The sequence below is a fragment of the Paralichthys olivaceus genome, chromosome 7 (assembly GCF_024713975.1).
Source record: "Paralichthys olivaceus isolate ysfri-2021 chromosome 7, ASM2471397v2, whole genome shotgun sequence".
NCBI classification, from domain to species: domain Eukaryota; kingdom Metazoa; phylum Chordata; class Actinopteri; order Pleuronectiformes; family Paralichthyidae; genus Paralichthys; species Paralichthys olivaceus.
In genome coordinates, this window is record NC_091099.1 from 16,087,576 (window position 1) to 16,100,229 (window position 12,654).

The following is a 12,654-nucleotide window of genomic DNA, read 5'->3' on the forward strand; positions in this document are numbered from 1 at the left end:
TTATGCTCTATAGAGCTTTAGTAGGTAGGTATGATTTTATAGCCAATAACACAGCCATTGACTATGTTAGCAAAACATAATTGACCAGTAATAAAGACACTGAATACATCTGGTAAAACGATAAAGTAAAAATGTGCCATCTCAAATAGTTTTTTATTACCACAGTTTATTGCATAGACTGTTGGTTCAATGAAGACAACAGCGCCATCAAGTGATGAAGGCAGAACATATAAAACAATGAATGAACTTTTGTTTTTCGATACGTGAGATAATTTAATGAAGAATGGAAAGTTTTAGAACGGCAGAAGAAGCGGAACCTTGAAACAACTACAAAGCGCGGGGGCTGCTTTCTTTGTTGCACCCGGCGGTGCAACAGAGAAATGTGCACTGAAAACAGAGGCGGTTTGTCAGCGGTGTGTGACAGTAGCAGTAGCAGCTCACACACACACACACACACACACACCGTCCCTGCTGTTCTCTGTGATGGACACTGAGGCTGATGTCTTCTACCGGCAGCTTCCTAAAGTGGTGAGTCACCAGATACAAGCAGAAAAGTCCCAGAAAGTAAAGAAGTGAACTCAGTGCTCACTACACGGGGTGAAATGTTGTGGTAGCTACATGCTAACGTCAGCGTTTGAACTGTCCCCAGGAGCTTCATGCTCATCTCAACGGCTCCGTCAGCTCCCACACCATCGAGAAGCTCATCAAGACCAAACCTCATCTGAACATCGAGCACAGCATGACAGCCATCAGCAAAGGACAGAGCAGGAGCCTGGACGAGTGAGTGTAACTGTAACACGAGAGCCAGCGGGGCTGTTGAGCCTCACACCGGTGTAATTATGTTGAACACGCTGAACACTGTTGAAAACCTCCAGCAGATGATAAGTAGATAATCTCCCTCTTTGGGCTCAAAGTGTGAAACAAACGACACAGAGATTAAAACAACATGGCGCACGTGTCCGCAGGTGTTTTCAGGTCTTCAAGGTCATCCATCAGCTGGTGGACACAGAGGAGGACATCCTCATGGTGAGGACCCCCCCCCACCCACCTATAAAATATTAACATTTTCATCTTTATCAGCAACACATTTGACTTTTCTCCTCTCCAGGTGGCTACAGATGTGATCAGGGAGTTTGCGGCTGATTCTGTGAAGTACTTGGAGCTCAGGAGTACACCGAGAGAGGTGAAAAACACAGGTAACAATACTTCAAAACTTACAGCCTCATGCTCAGATTGTGTGATTGATTGAGATGATTGATTTTTACAAAGTTGTAATTCTTACAAGTACAGCTGCAATCATTCATTGGTTAGCCGATTCTTCTTATAATCTGATACTCATTAGGTAATGAGAAGACAATGTCAAAAATATGTTAACGGGTTCTCAGATGAAGGGACTTTTTATGTTACATAACATTATACTGAATATCTTTGGATGTTGTATTTTGTCTGTGCAAAACAAGACACCTGAGTGAATCATGTTGGGTTGTGGGAAATCAAACTGCATTTTGATGTAAAAATAAAAAGGAGTGTTAGCTGCAACTTATAAGTTCATTATCTTCTTTCCCAGGATTGACAAAAAAGAGATATATTGAAACTGTCATCAGAGCCATCCAGCTGTGTAAAAAAGAGGGACTGGACATTGATGTCAGGTAGGTGTAGTATTTATCATTGCTATGTATGAAACGTAAAGAAATGTATTTTAGGTCTGTAAGGTGCGGACACACCTGCTTCCTGTCTTCCACTTAATGAGGGAGTTTTTCTCTCCACAGTCCCCATTTGTTTGCTCATTGTGGGAACTGTTGGGTTTCTCTATGATTTTTAAGGTCTCAACCTTCTATGTAAAGTGCCTTGAGATAATGTCTACTAGATTTAGATACACGGATTAAATAAAATGTAATTGGCTGGGTAGTAAAATACTGCATAATGTTTGGCTATTGTGCTTCAATAACTTGATTGCTGGCCACAGTTGTGCCTGGTGCTAAACTTGCTCATTTATCTTGAAGGTTCCTTGTGGCGATTGATCGCAGGAATGGGCCACAGGTTGCCATGGAGACAGTGGAGCTGGCAGAGGAGTTCCTGCTGTCTTCTGATGGTTTGGTTCTGGGAATCGACCTGAGTGGAGATCCAACGGTCAGTAGACCAGTTTGAATAAGTGGCTCACAAAGATCATAATAGTAAATTGATTCTATTTTATATTATGTTCAGCAAGAAGAAGTGCCTACTCTATAACATTATTTCATAAAGTAAAGTAGCAGCATTCTATTTAAACATGACATGTATTTTATGTATTAATGCTTCCACATTATGTGGATTTGTTGTGTATGAAAATTATCTGTATCTTTTTTTGTCGCTTATTTCTGGTGGAGGGCAGGTCAGGGCTGTTTGCTTGATTGTGTCAACACTAAAATGTTAATAAATGTAATTTTTGTTCTTAGGTGGGCGATGGAAAAACTTTCCTTCCAGCTCTAGAGAGGGCCAAGAACTGCGGACTGAAGTTGTCACTGCACCTCTCAGAAGTACGATAATAACAATCTTTTGGTCATTTGACTTTAAGTGACATTATCTGCAACTGCAATGACATTGCAACAAAAACAAAATCCTGCAGGTGCCGTCCCAGCTGGAGGAGTCAGATTTGCTGTTGAATCTTCCTCCGGACAGGATCGGTCACGGCACCTTCTTGCATCCGGAAGTCGGTGGATCTCAAAGCGTGGTTGACAAAGTGCTTAAGAACAACATACCACTGGGTAAGACTGAGTTGGAGATGAAATGATTGTTCTGTGGGTTGTGCACTATGCTAACTGTGTTTCTGATCTCCCCTCTTGTAGAGCTGTGCCTGACCTCAAATATTAAAGGACAAACTGTGCCACGTTTTTCCGAACATCATTTTAAATACTGGCACCAGCTGGGGCATCCAAGTGTGATTTGTGTAAGTTTCATCTCTTTATACACATCTGTTACACTGTGTGTGAATTTAACCAAACTTCTCCTCATCATCATTTGTTATCCTGATACAAATATTGACAAAAAATGTCTCAATACAGAAAAAAATGATTTAATTAAAAAAATGAATTACTTAAAAAAAAGACCTGCAGTAACATGTAAACAGAAATATGTATGGAACATTCTATTAGCATTTCATGTAAACACATTATTGAAATAATGTCTTATTCAGAATCAGGTTAATAGTTAGAATATTGATGTTCTTGTAAATGTAATTAGTGCTTGCTTTGTAAAAAAGAATCTATGAAGAACCTGAAATGACGATGCCTGAGAGGAAAAATGAATTTCACAAGTCATTTTTTATTCTTTGTCACATAACAGACTGATGACAAGGGAGTCTTCTGCACAGACTTGTCTCAGGAGTATCAGTTGGCAGCTTCCACGTTTGGTCTGAGCCGTGAAGCCGTATGGAATCTCTCCCAGCAGGCCATCGACTGTATCTTCGCACCAGAGGCGGTGAAACAGCAGCTCAAACAGAAGTGGACTAATTTAAAGCCTCAAGTGTTCTCAGTGGAACCGAAAGCTTAACTCATATACCTCAGGTTTCAGTTTAAAAAAACATTTTTCATTAACTTTTTTACAAGACTTTGTAGAAAACCATGAAGTGATTTCTAGAACTAAAGTTAAATGTTTAAAATAGGTGAAAGTAAACGATACTTGTTTAGTTCAAGTGTGAAGTGTTTTCTTTTGTCTTCACGGTGTTGAACGCAACACAAATGAAAACAACAGACCTTTCGGATGCTCTTCAATATCTGCAAGTCCTTACCAGAACCCAACGTTCTCTAAATTTGCTCTGTGCCCACAAACAGTCCAGGCATTGCAGCAGAGTTCTATAATCATGCCTTCTTTCCAAATTTACCATGTTTGTCCTTGTTCTTCTTGAATTTGCCGTGTTGCATTTCCTTCTTTTTCAGTTTCCCGTTCCCCATTCCCTCATTGCCGGCTGTCACATTTCCCCCATCCAACTTCCTCTTCTTGTCACTGTTGAGGATAAGACACCATCACAAATATGTTTCTACAACAAGCGCACAGTATTTCCTCAAGATCCTTGAGTGTCACTTCACCTCTTTATGCTGACAATAGCCGTTTTCCCTGCTTTCTTCAACACCTGGTCCCACTCGTCGTCATCTCCACGGATCCTGTACCTGTAAACACAAACAGTGATTAGTGAAGCTTTAGTGAACGTCGCACTTACTCAAACCTGCTGAGACAAATGACCAAAGCCACCCTCCTACTTCATACTCACTGTTCTAAGTCCATTTCCTTCACTTTCTCCATATCCTGCTTGTGTTGCTCCTCAAACTCCTTCGCTGCTTCATTCTGGTAAGAGAAGAAATAACAATACATTTAATGTCTTTCAAACAAACATGTTCTTAGTGGTAGAATATTACAACTCATCTGCTAATATTTGTATCAGGTGTTTAGTCTATAAAATATCTGAAAATTAATGCCACACGGTTGAGTTTGAATTTCTTAATATAACAGATCCACAGTTCAAAACATAACTATTTGACAAAAACAGAGAAGATTGGAATATTTTCACATCTGAAAGGCTGCACCCACGGACTGAATATAAAGATGTTTCACCCGTTTTATAGCATCAAATAACCAATTAACACCCAACTGCTCAGAGGAGGTGGGTTTATGACATGTACTGCAGCCAGCCACCAGGGGGCAGAGCAAGTTGATTTGAATTCACTTTTAGGAGCTATCATGGCGTCCATCTTTATGTTCAGTCTACGGTTTGACACTAATCACATCTATGAGTGAGACATCACATACCAGATCATCATTCAGACTTCTGACAGTTGGCTCCATGGTAACGTCTTTAGTGGCCCCCATCTCTGCTTCAATCGCTTTCTCCTGGATGCTGGTGAAGGCCTGGGACAGAAAAGAAAAACATTTTAATAATAGGTTGTTTTAATACTTGATATAACTTCCATCTTCCCTGTCAACTCACTTGTACGAATTTGCGGATGAGGCGGTTGAAGAGACCCATGAGCTGCGAGCTTGGGAGTTCAATCTCCTTTTCCAGCTTGTCCACCGACTTGTGTTGTAACCCGATACCCAGCAGTATGGCCTGGAGGAGAGCGGTCATCAGTCAATCAACATCTAGAGGAAACTAAACGTGGTCACAACAAAGGGAAAAGGTTGTTTCCGACCAGGCTACTTACACACTGCGCTGCTGAGATGGAGATGTTGCCGAGCTGCTTAAGGAAGAACATGCGTGCCACCGCTGGGATGAGGTCCATGATGAGGTGGTAGTCCACCATGCTCCGAGAATACAACTCCAGACGTTTGAGGTCGTAGGGGCTGAAATGTGCGTCCAGCTCGGAGCGACTGAGAGCTGTGAAGAACAAGAGACGAGTCAGATCAGGACCGTGAGAGGTGCTGAGGAAATCTGATGTGTTGAGGTGGAAGGGTCTTAACTGCTCGTCTCCTCCTTGGCCTTCTTATTCTGCAGGATGCTGAGGGCCAGGCTCGGGTGGAAGCCGCTGAACTGGTAGGAGAGGAGGGACAGGAAGCGCCGACGGAAATCTGAAGAAAGCAAAACCTGTTCAGGACGACTGCGTTTAAGAACACACCAGATCTGCTGAGGTAGTGCAGGAGAGTTCACCTTTCCAGAAGGCAGCCAGCCACTGACTCTGCTCTGGAGCTTCATCTGTGTTCAGCTCCTTCAGCATCACACACGAGTGCTCTCCTGTCAGGTCATTCTAGACACAACCACACAACCATTACACCATGTGACAAGAGCAGGGGTTCAACCAATCACAGTCCGGACCAGACCATTTTTCAGATCAGCAAAAAAGAAATTAAAGGGAAATATAGCTTTGCTGTTTCTTATAATAACATTCCAGGTTTTAAATGTTTAAATTACATTTCAAACTAAAATATTTAATAAGTACTGAAATGCAATATGAACAATGAATTTGTTGTGGTATTCAGTGTTTTCCAGTAATTATCTAGTCTCACCATGTTTGAATTTGTCCTGCCACAGTTTCATAATGAACCTCCCCCCTAAATATACATCACTAAAATCATAAGAGATTGTAAGGTAGTGTTCTGCACTGCTGATTTCTTGTAGAGCTGTCTGCAGAGCTCTTTGCACTCTTGTGCTATCGTTCTTAAGCTTTTAACGTCCACCCAGACTGTCAGACCTCATCATTTCAGCTGCAGTCCTGTGATTACCCACGACACGAGTGGAATTCAATGCTTGTGTGCCTGTCATTCGTGAGAGCGAACAGCGTGCATGTGCGACGGTGCTACCACAAAAGACTAAATCAATTCTGTGGGAATCCAAAATGCTCCCAAACACATGAACTAAATGATGCAGGAGGCTCCTCCAATAGGCATGACTTTTATTGTCAATACACGTAGGGAACACACAACTGCTTTGATTGACCTTCATCTCTGGAGTGAAATTTATGCCATTATAACCTTAGAAAGTCACAGCGACAGTAAAACAGCATTTAACAAAAATAAACTTCTGTAATTCAGATGCGTTCAGAGTCAATCCATACAGATTACAGATCAACCTTGATCTGCTACACCTCAAGACAACAGCACAGTGCACAGACCCATAGAAGAATATTTTTTTCATACTTACAGGAGTTTGTCGCAAGTAGACTGGAGTATAACCTGCTTTCTTCCAGAACCTGTCGGGATGCACGAAAGGTTTTTGACATTTCTAAATCTCCAGAAATATTAACACCCACCTCCCACCTCCATATTTAGGGCACTCACTTGAGCAGCTGTGTGGTCAGACCATAGGAAACTCCTAAATAGTCGAGTCTCTCTGCTCTCCTCTCACTTAGCTTAAGCAGCAGAGGCGGCAGCTCCTTCCGCGGCGTGACGACCTCCTCCAGGAGACTGACGGCCTGCACGAAATCATTTTCTGTCACAGATGTGTGCTTTTTAAAACTGCCGAGTCCAATCTCTAAAATTTACTTTTACACTTCAAGTGGGGAATTAATGCATCTCAGATGTCTTTCGTTGTTATTACCTCACTGCTGACGGAGGTGATCTCATTGTGATTTGAGTGTGTGCTCTCATCCATGGTGGGAAACTTGCCCTCATAGTACATCTGCAGCAGTTGGAGAGCTCTGGAGCCATAACCCATCTGTAACACAGGCGGAGATCAAGTTACACACATGAAAGGTCATTTAAAAAAAACTGCTGAGGTCTTTGTAAGTTCTCACCCCCTGATAGTCTGGATTGACAGCGATTCGCACCACTCTGCCTCCAGAGAGGCTGCCGAACTCTGGGTCTTGGAACTAAAAAAAAAAGGGTTAACTGTTAATGTTCGCACTGAGGAAATGAGCTGCCATGATTAAATAAAGCTTTTGTGACGGGTTCGTACCTGTTCTGACACAGTCCAGGGAATGAGATCACCAGAGGCCTTCTTCCCTCTGGACAGACTGTTGAGGATGGACTGTCGAGATATTTCTCCTTCCAGACACACCTGAGGAACCACAGATAAATCCATGTATGTATCAATAAGCCATTATAAGCCTGGAGCTGATATGTGTTTGTATTTAAATGATTGACAGAAATAAAGAAACAATTTCTATAAAGCAGGAGGATTGTAAGATGTCAATCTTTGAGTCCAAGTGACAACATCTGAAGTAATTCTCTAAAGACAGACTTGAAATATTATGTACAAAAAGTCAAAAAACATGTTTTGTGAGGTCAACATGACCGTGACCCCCGAACCCTAATCAGTTCATCCTTAAGTGCAAGTGAACATTTGAAGAAATTCTCTCGAGGACAGATGGACGGATAACTTGAAAACAAAATGGCTCTGTCCATCTTCTACTCCAACTGTTGTCTTTCACAGGCACGACAGCTTTTTAAAACCAGTTTCCTGAGTCTCACCTGCACCACAGCGAGCACCTCGGGCAGTGAGTTCTGTGTGGGAGGAACAGGCGGCAGGAGGCAAAACAGGTGATGGGCCGGAGCGTCGGACAACATCTGCAGGTCATTGGGTGAATTCTGGAGACAGGAAACAATGAGTCAGCAAATGAACACAAAGATGACACAGCACTATTTTCAAAATAATTTTTTTTTTTTACTACAAGATAAATGACCTCACCTTGTAGTGTGATGCCACATACAGCGCCATCAGCCTCTGCAGGAACGCCTCAGACGCCTTATGGTAACAGAACAATGTGTCTCTGTTCACATAATATCTGCACAGCGTGGGATTAAAGATGACAACAGAAAAATCCACCACAGTGTTTGCTTCTGACTCAAGTATGAGCTCAGGGTGTGACTATGACGATGAGGTCACACTGACAGGAGCTGCCGTGGACACGAAGAATTGAGGATTGATCATAATCATCAGATTAAGTCAACTTTTACTGAACACTAGTGCTAGCTTCTAATACGTCCTCAGTGAATAACTGATAAAATAAATGGAAAATGAATACATATTAAAAAATATTGATTAGTTGCAGCCCTTAATACTTAATTAAATTAATAATAATAAATAATATTTAATAAAATGTCCCAACATGAACACTTTCTTTTTTTATATTATCCACAAAAGGGATTTCGCTTGTATCACTTTAGCACCTCATGTCTGATGGGTGATTTCAGACCAGGAGTAACTTTCAGATCTTAAGAGTGAATGAAGGATACAGGTCACAGGTCTGTGGGAGCGGGCAGCCAGAGATGAGCCTGGGGATGTTGAGACAATCCAGACAGAGCAGCTCGTTCAGCCACTTCTCCACAGCGTCTCCTGGAGCGTACCGGATCGACTCGTGGAGAGAGACCTCATGGAGGGACCGAGCTGTGAAGTGGACATGAGCAGCAATTAGGTGATGGTCACATGCGCACGCACGCACGCACACACACACACACAGTTACCTGCAGCCAGCCTTGCTGTATTGCTGCTCCTGTTCTCTGCTGACAAGCTCTGCTGACTGTCTGCACTCTGCTGCCTCAACTGCTGAATCAGTTTGAGTGAGAGGGAGCGTCCGGTACCTTCATACCTACAGACACCAGGAAGACAAATGATTAGGGTTGAAATGATCAAACGATTCATTGATCCGCAGAATACTTTGACCATTGATAAATATTTGAAGTTGCAAAATGCTGAAGTTTCACAGTTTACAACTTCCCATGTGCAAATATAAAAAAATGTCTTACTTGTCTATTAAACCAGACTTAATATCTTTGTGTTCTTTCAATCACAATTTATTTCATTAATCATCATATCCCTCTCTACTTGGTTAATATGATAATATGTAAATGTGATCCGGCTCTGTTACTGACCCGTTGATGGTGGAAGCCATGAAAACCAGATAAGGCCCCAGCAGCTTCTTGACCAGGGGAAGAGGGATGGCTGCAGCCTCGTCGATGACCAGCAGCTCAGCCTGGCCCAGTTTCACTGCATCGCCTGGGTGGATGTACTGTTGGTCACAGAAGAGCAACACCATGTTATTCCACTTGTGAGGATAAATAACAGGGAATAGAGAGAGCGTTGTCGTTTCCTTTACCTGAATCGTCTGCCGATGCTCTTTGAAGATGTTCACGCGCACCACAGCTTTGTTAAACTCTGGATTCAAAGACTGGATGATCTCATAGTCAAGATGCTCCTACAAATGAAAAGAGACTGTGAAGTTATCTGTGCTCGGACTTGAGATTCTGTCAGTGACACAGAGGAGATGACCACATAGCCTACCTGATACTGCAGAGCATCGAATCCTTTAAAGATAAACTCAAACATGGTGTGGAGGTTGTCTGGGCTTGGTGACGTTACAAAGATGTTGGAATAGCTGGAAAAAAAAAGAAAAATCAAGCAAACTCGGTTATACTTGAAGAAAATATAACTGACAACATATTTTAGAAGATTCTGAAACTGATTCGTACCCAAAAGCCACAGCTCCAGCGACAGCCAGCCCCAGAGCTGCAGACTTGCCTCGACCACGGGCAGCAGTCAGAGCCACTGTGCTCCGCAGGGTCTTCTCGGAAATCGCTTCTATGAACTTCAGCACTCCCTTGGCCTGGAAGGCAAGAGTAAAACAAGAGAGCAAGGAAATGACAACTGGGACACACATTAGTTCGTCCTTCGTCACGAACATTGTCTACATGTCTTATTGGCGAAGTCATTAAATTATATTGCACATTGTAAATGTGCTTCATGATTGAGAAGGTCCTGACCTGGTCCATGGTCCTGCAGGATTCCACCAACACGCCCACAGGCTGAGTGTCCTGAAGAGACTCCTTCAGCTCCTTCAGCTCCTGCTCTCGTGGAGACAAACCGTCCTCCTGAAGGGGACGAAACAACACATAACAAACTTTATTCATGTGCACTTATCCGAACCACTTTATAGAAGGAGAACAAAAGGACAAGACAAAATAAAAACAAGGAAACAAAATGAACAAAACACAAAAGACAAGTTATGAAAAAGAAAAAATTATTTCAGAATTTTGTTTCAACTGTAATCTCGGAACAGCCACACATCTCTGCTTCACAGACACAAACGTCCTCCAGGTGGTAACAACTCAATATGTCCAGAAAAAACTTTCAAATCAATACTAACATAGATTGGGCGTTGGTGGAGAGAAGTCGAAAGTGGTGACACTGATGTGTCAACAACATTTTGTACGAACATCAGTGAATTATACTTGGTCAATGATCAAAGTTGCTGCTAATTAATTTCCTATTTCCTAAACAACTAATCGTTTTATGTAGATTTAAAAAGTACCTTAGTCTTTGGAGGGACTGGGTGGATGTTTGCCATGTGACTGGAGATTGGAAGGATGTTGAGTTGGTCGTCAATGGCAACACAGTTTTTGCAGGAAGCAAGAGACAGAATAAACCTGAAAAATGCAGAAAGAAATATCACTACTGATGAGTCATTCTAAATGACCAACAATCCTGTAACTTCAATAATCTCATTGAGAGAGCCAACCTCTCATTGAAGCGTCCGACCACATCCTGATGAGCCTCGGTTCTGTATCGTGAGTGAACGTCCTGAACAAAACAAGCCACAGAGACCCTTAGTTATCTGACTGGAGAGAGAGTGTGACGTGTGTGGAGGAGAAACACGATGAGGACTTACCATCGTCATGGTGTAGAGCTGCTTCAGAGAGTTCATGGTCCGCAACAGTATGACCACGATCCCGCCTCCTTCTACTGTCTCTATAGTTCTCGCTAAGAGGTTTGGTGTGAGAGCTTCAAAATCCTGTGTAAAGAGTGAAACAAAAATAAAGACAACCCGATATACTGAACATATTATTATTGTATTATTCTCTACAGCCGAGGCCGCAGATGTGACCTCATAGAATAAACTAGTGTCTCTTATGGAACAGGGTCTCAGGTTTGCATAGCTACAGTGGCCCTGAGGTAACACAAATAAGAAAACACAACAGCATTCACTTCCAATGGGAAGTAGGTACCTACAATGATTGGACGGACACAATGTTAAACAGGAAGGGAAAGCTGACAAAATCATATCGTTGTGTTTTTGTACTTCAGGGCCACCACACATACAAGGAACGATTCATCGCTTTTATTTTGACTTTTGTATCCAGTCAATCTTCGGTGTGAGCCCTGGTCTGTGACAGACACTCACCTGTAGGACGCACATGCCGAACGTGTTTCCCAGGATCTTGTGCGTCTCGTTGTAGTAACAGTAGCGGATGTTGGTGGCAGCGATAAAGAGTTCAAACGGGTCGTCCTGGTTCAGATTCAACGTGCCCGTCTTGATCTTCTTCTGCAGCTGTTTCATGCGCTTCTTGCGGTTGCTGATGGGGACACATCAGACAGTCAAACCTCCTCCTCACCTCCTCCTCACCTCCACACACATCATGTGACTCTGAGGAGCTCAGACTCACCTGCTGAAGCCCAGCTCCTTCTTGTAGCACCACAGAACTGAGGGCCGCGCTCTCACGGAGGCTTTGGACAGCATGTGATGCAGGATGACAACCTGGACCAGAGACAGGGTGTTGATGCTACATGACGACAGACTCACGTGACAGGGTTACGTGGACAAAACGAGCCTGATGCTTTGTACGGTGAGATCTCACCTGGTCTCTACCACGATCTCCCACCACCACAAACAAGGTGCGGTGCTGCAGAGCCACTCCATTCTCGATCTGCACCCGGATCCGGTTGTCCACCTTCTTGCGGACAGTCGCCATCGTCTTCCTGCTCAACAGCGATGCCACAAAGAACCACGTGTGAGTAAAACACTGAGAAACAAAAGTGCTGTTAGCTCAAGACAGGAGTCAGGGTTCAGCCGAAACACACGAGTCAGTCTTCAGCACGAGGAAGAAAGACCGCGAAATACAAACTTTAAACTTTTCACCTTCTTTGACAAACAAACTGTTCTTTGTTTAATCCTCGTAAAAAGTCCAGAGAGTCGCAGTAGCTGAAGTTACATGTCAGCCATCATGCTGTTGATACTCTCACGTGGAGACTCCAGTTCATGGAGGACCCCCGGTGTGACGTCATTGCTGTGCGACATTCCCTCAAGCTAAACAGGAAGCTGCCCCCGAGTTTAGTCTGACAGGCGGAAACTTTTTTCGCATTAAAATATATCCTTTATTTTTTCTTGTACATTTTAATTTGTGTACCAACTTTTATACATTGATGTTGTTGTAACTACTATAAAATCTTTACAACAATTTATTGATTGAATAAAA

General features: G+C 42.8%; 2 protein-coding genes across 4 annotated transcripts; one reads left to right on the plus strand and one right to left on the minus strand.

Moving 5' to 3' along the window:
* Positions 1-309: 309 nt before the first annotated feature.
* Positions 310-3,670, plus strand: mapda (N6-Methyl-AMP deaminase). Its single transcript, XM_020079256.2, has 10 exons — positions 310-528; positions 650-780; positions 966-1,026; positions 1,109-1,196; positions 1,568-1,649; positions 2,004-2,130; positions 2,436-2,516; positions 2,606-2,744; positions 2,826-2,926; positions 3,322-3,670. Exons 1-10 carry the CDS (start codon positions 484-486, stop codon positions 3,526-3,528), a joined length of 1,062 nt encoding a protein of 353 aa, XP_019934815.2. The 5' UTR covers positions 310-483; the 3' UTR covers positions 3,529-3,670.
* nat10 (N-acetyltransferase 10) lies at positions 3,281-12,458 on the minus strand. 3 transcript variants are annotated; one of them, XM_020079255.2, is made up of 29 exons: positions 12,318-12,458; positions 12,037-12,157; positions 11,845-11,936; positions 11,583-11,754; positions 11,070-11,192; positions 10,920-10,981; positions 10,713-10,827; positions 10,165-10,272; positions 9,874-10,007; positions 9,686-9,779; positions 9,501-9,599; positions 9,277-9,413; positions 8,869-8,993; positions 8,641-8,791; positions 8,093-8,189; positions 7,876-7,992; positions 7,361-7,462; positions 7,200-7,274; positions 7,004-7,120; positions 6,745-6,878; positions 6,608-6,656; positions 5,618-5,714; positions 5,431-5,538; positions 5,175-5,347; positions 4,961-5,080; positions 4,783-4,881; positions 4,247-4,320; positions 4,065-4,145; positions 3,281-3,981 (listed from the first exon to the last, which is right to left on the minus strand). In XM_020079255.2, exons 2-29 carry the CDS (start codon positions 12,148-12,150, stop codon positions 3,837-3,839), a joined length of 3,114 nt encoding a protein of 1,037 aa, XP_019934814.1. In that variant the 5' UTR covers positions 12,151-12,157; positions 12,318-12,458; the 3' UTR covers positions 3,281-3,836. The 3 variants fall into 3 exon arrangements, with proteins under 3 accessions (XP_019934814.1, XP_019934812.1, XP_019934813.1); XM_020079253.2 differs by having other exon boundaries at positions 12,037-12,201; positions 12,318-12,457; XM_020079254.2 differs by having other exon boundaries at positions 12,037-12,160; positions 12,318-12,456.
* Between the last annotated feature and the right edge of the window lie 196 nt (positions 12,459-12,654).

Coding starts and splice junctions, on each gene's coding strand:
- mapda (XM_020079256.2), top strand. CDS start 484: ATGGACACTGAGGCTGATGTCTTCTACCGGCAGCTTCCTAAAGTG. Junction 1,027..1,108: donor CAGAGGAGGACATCCTCATG/GTGAGGACCCCC, acceptor TCTCCTCTCCAG/GTGGCTACAGATGTGATCAG. Junction 1,197..1,567: donor GAGAGAGGTGAAAAACACAG/GTAACAATACTT, acceptor CTTCTTTCCCAG/GATTGACAAAAAAGAGATAT.
- nat10 (XM_020079255.2), bottom strand. CDS start 12,150: ATGGCGACTGTCCGCAAGAAGGTGGACAACCGGATCCGGGTGCAGATC. Junction 10,982..11,069: donor AGCTCTACACCATGACGATG/GTAAGTCCTCAT, acceptor TGTTTTGTTCAG/GACGTTCACTCACGATACAG. Junction 4,882..4,960: donor TCATCCGCAAATTCGTACAA/GTGAGTTGACAG, acceptor TTTCTGTCCCAG/GCCTTCACCAGCATCCAGGA.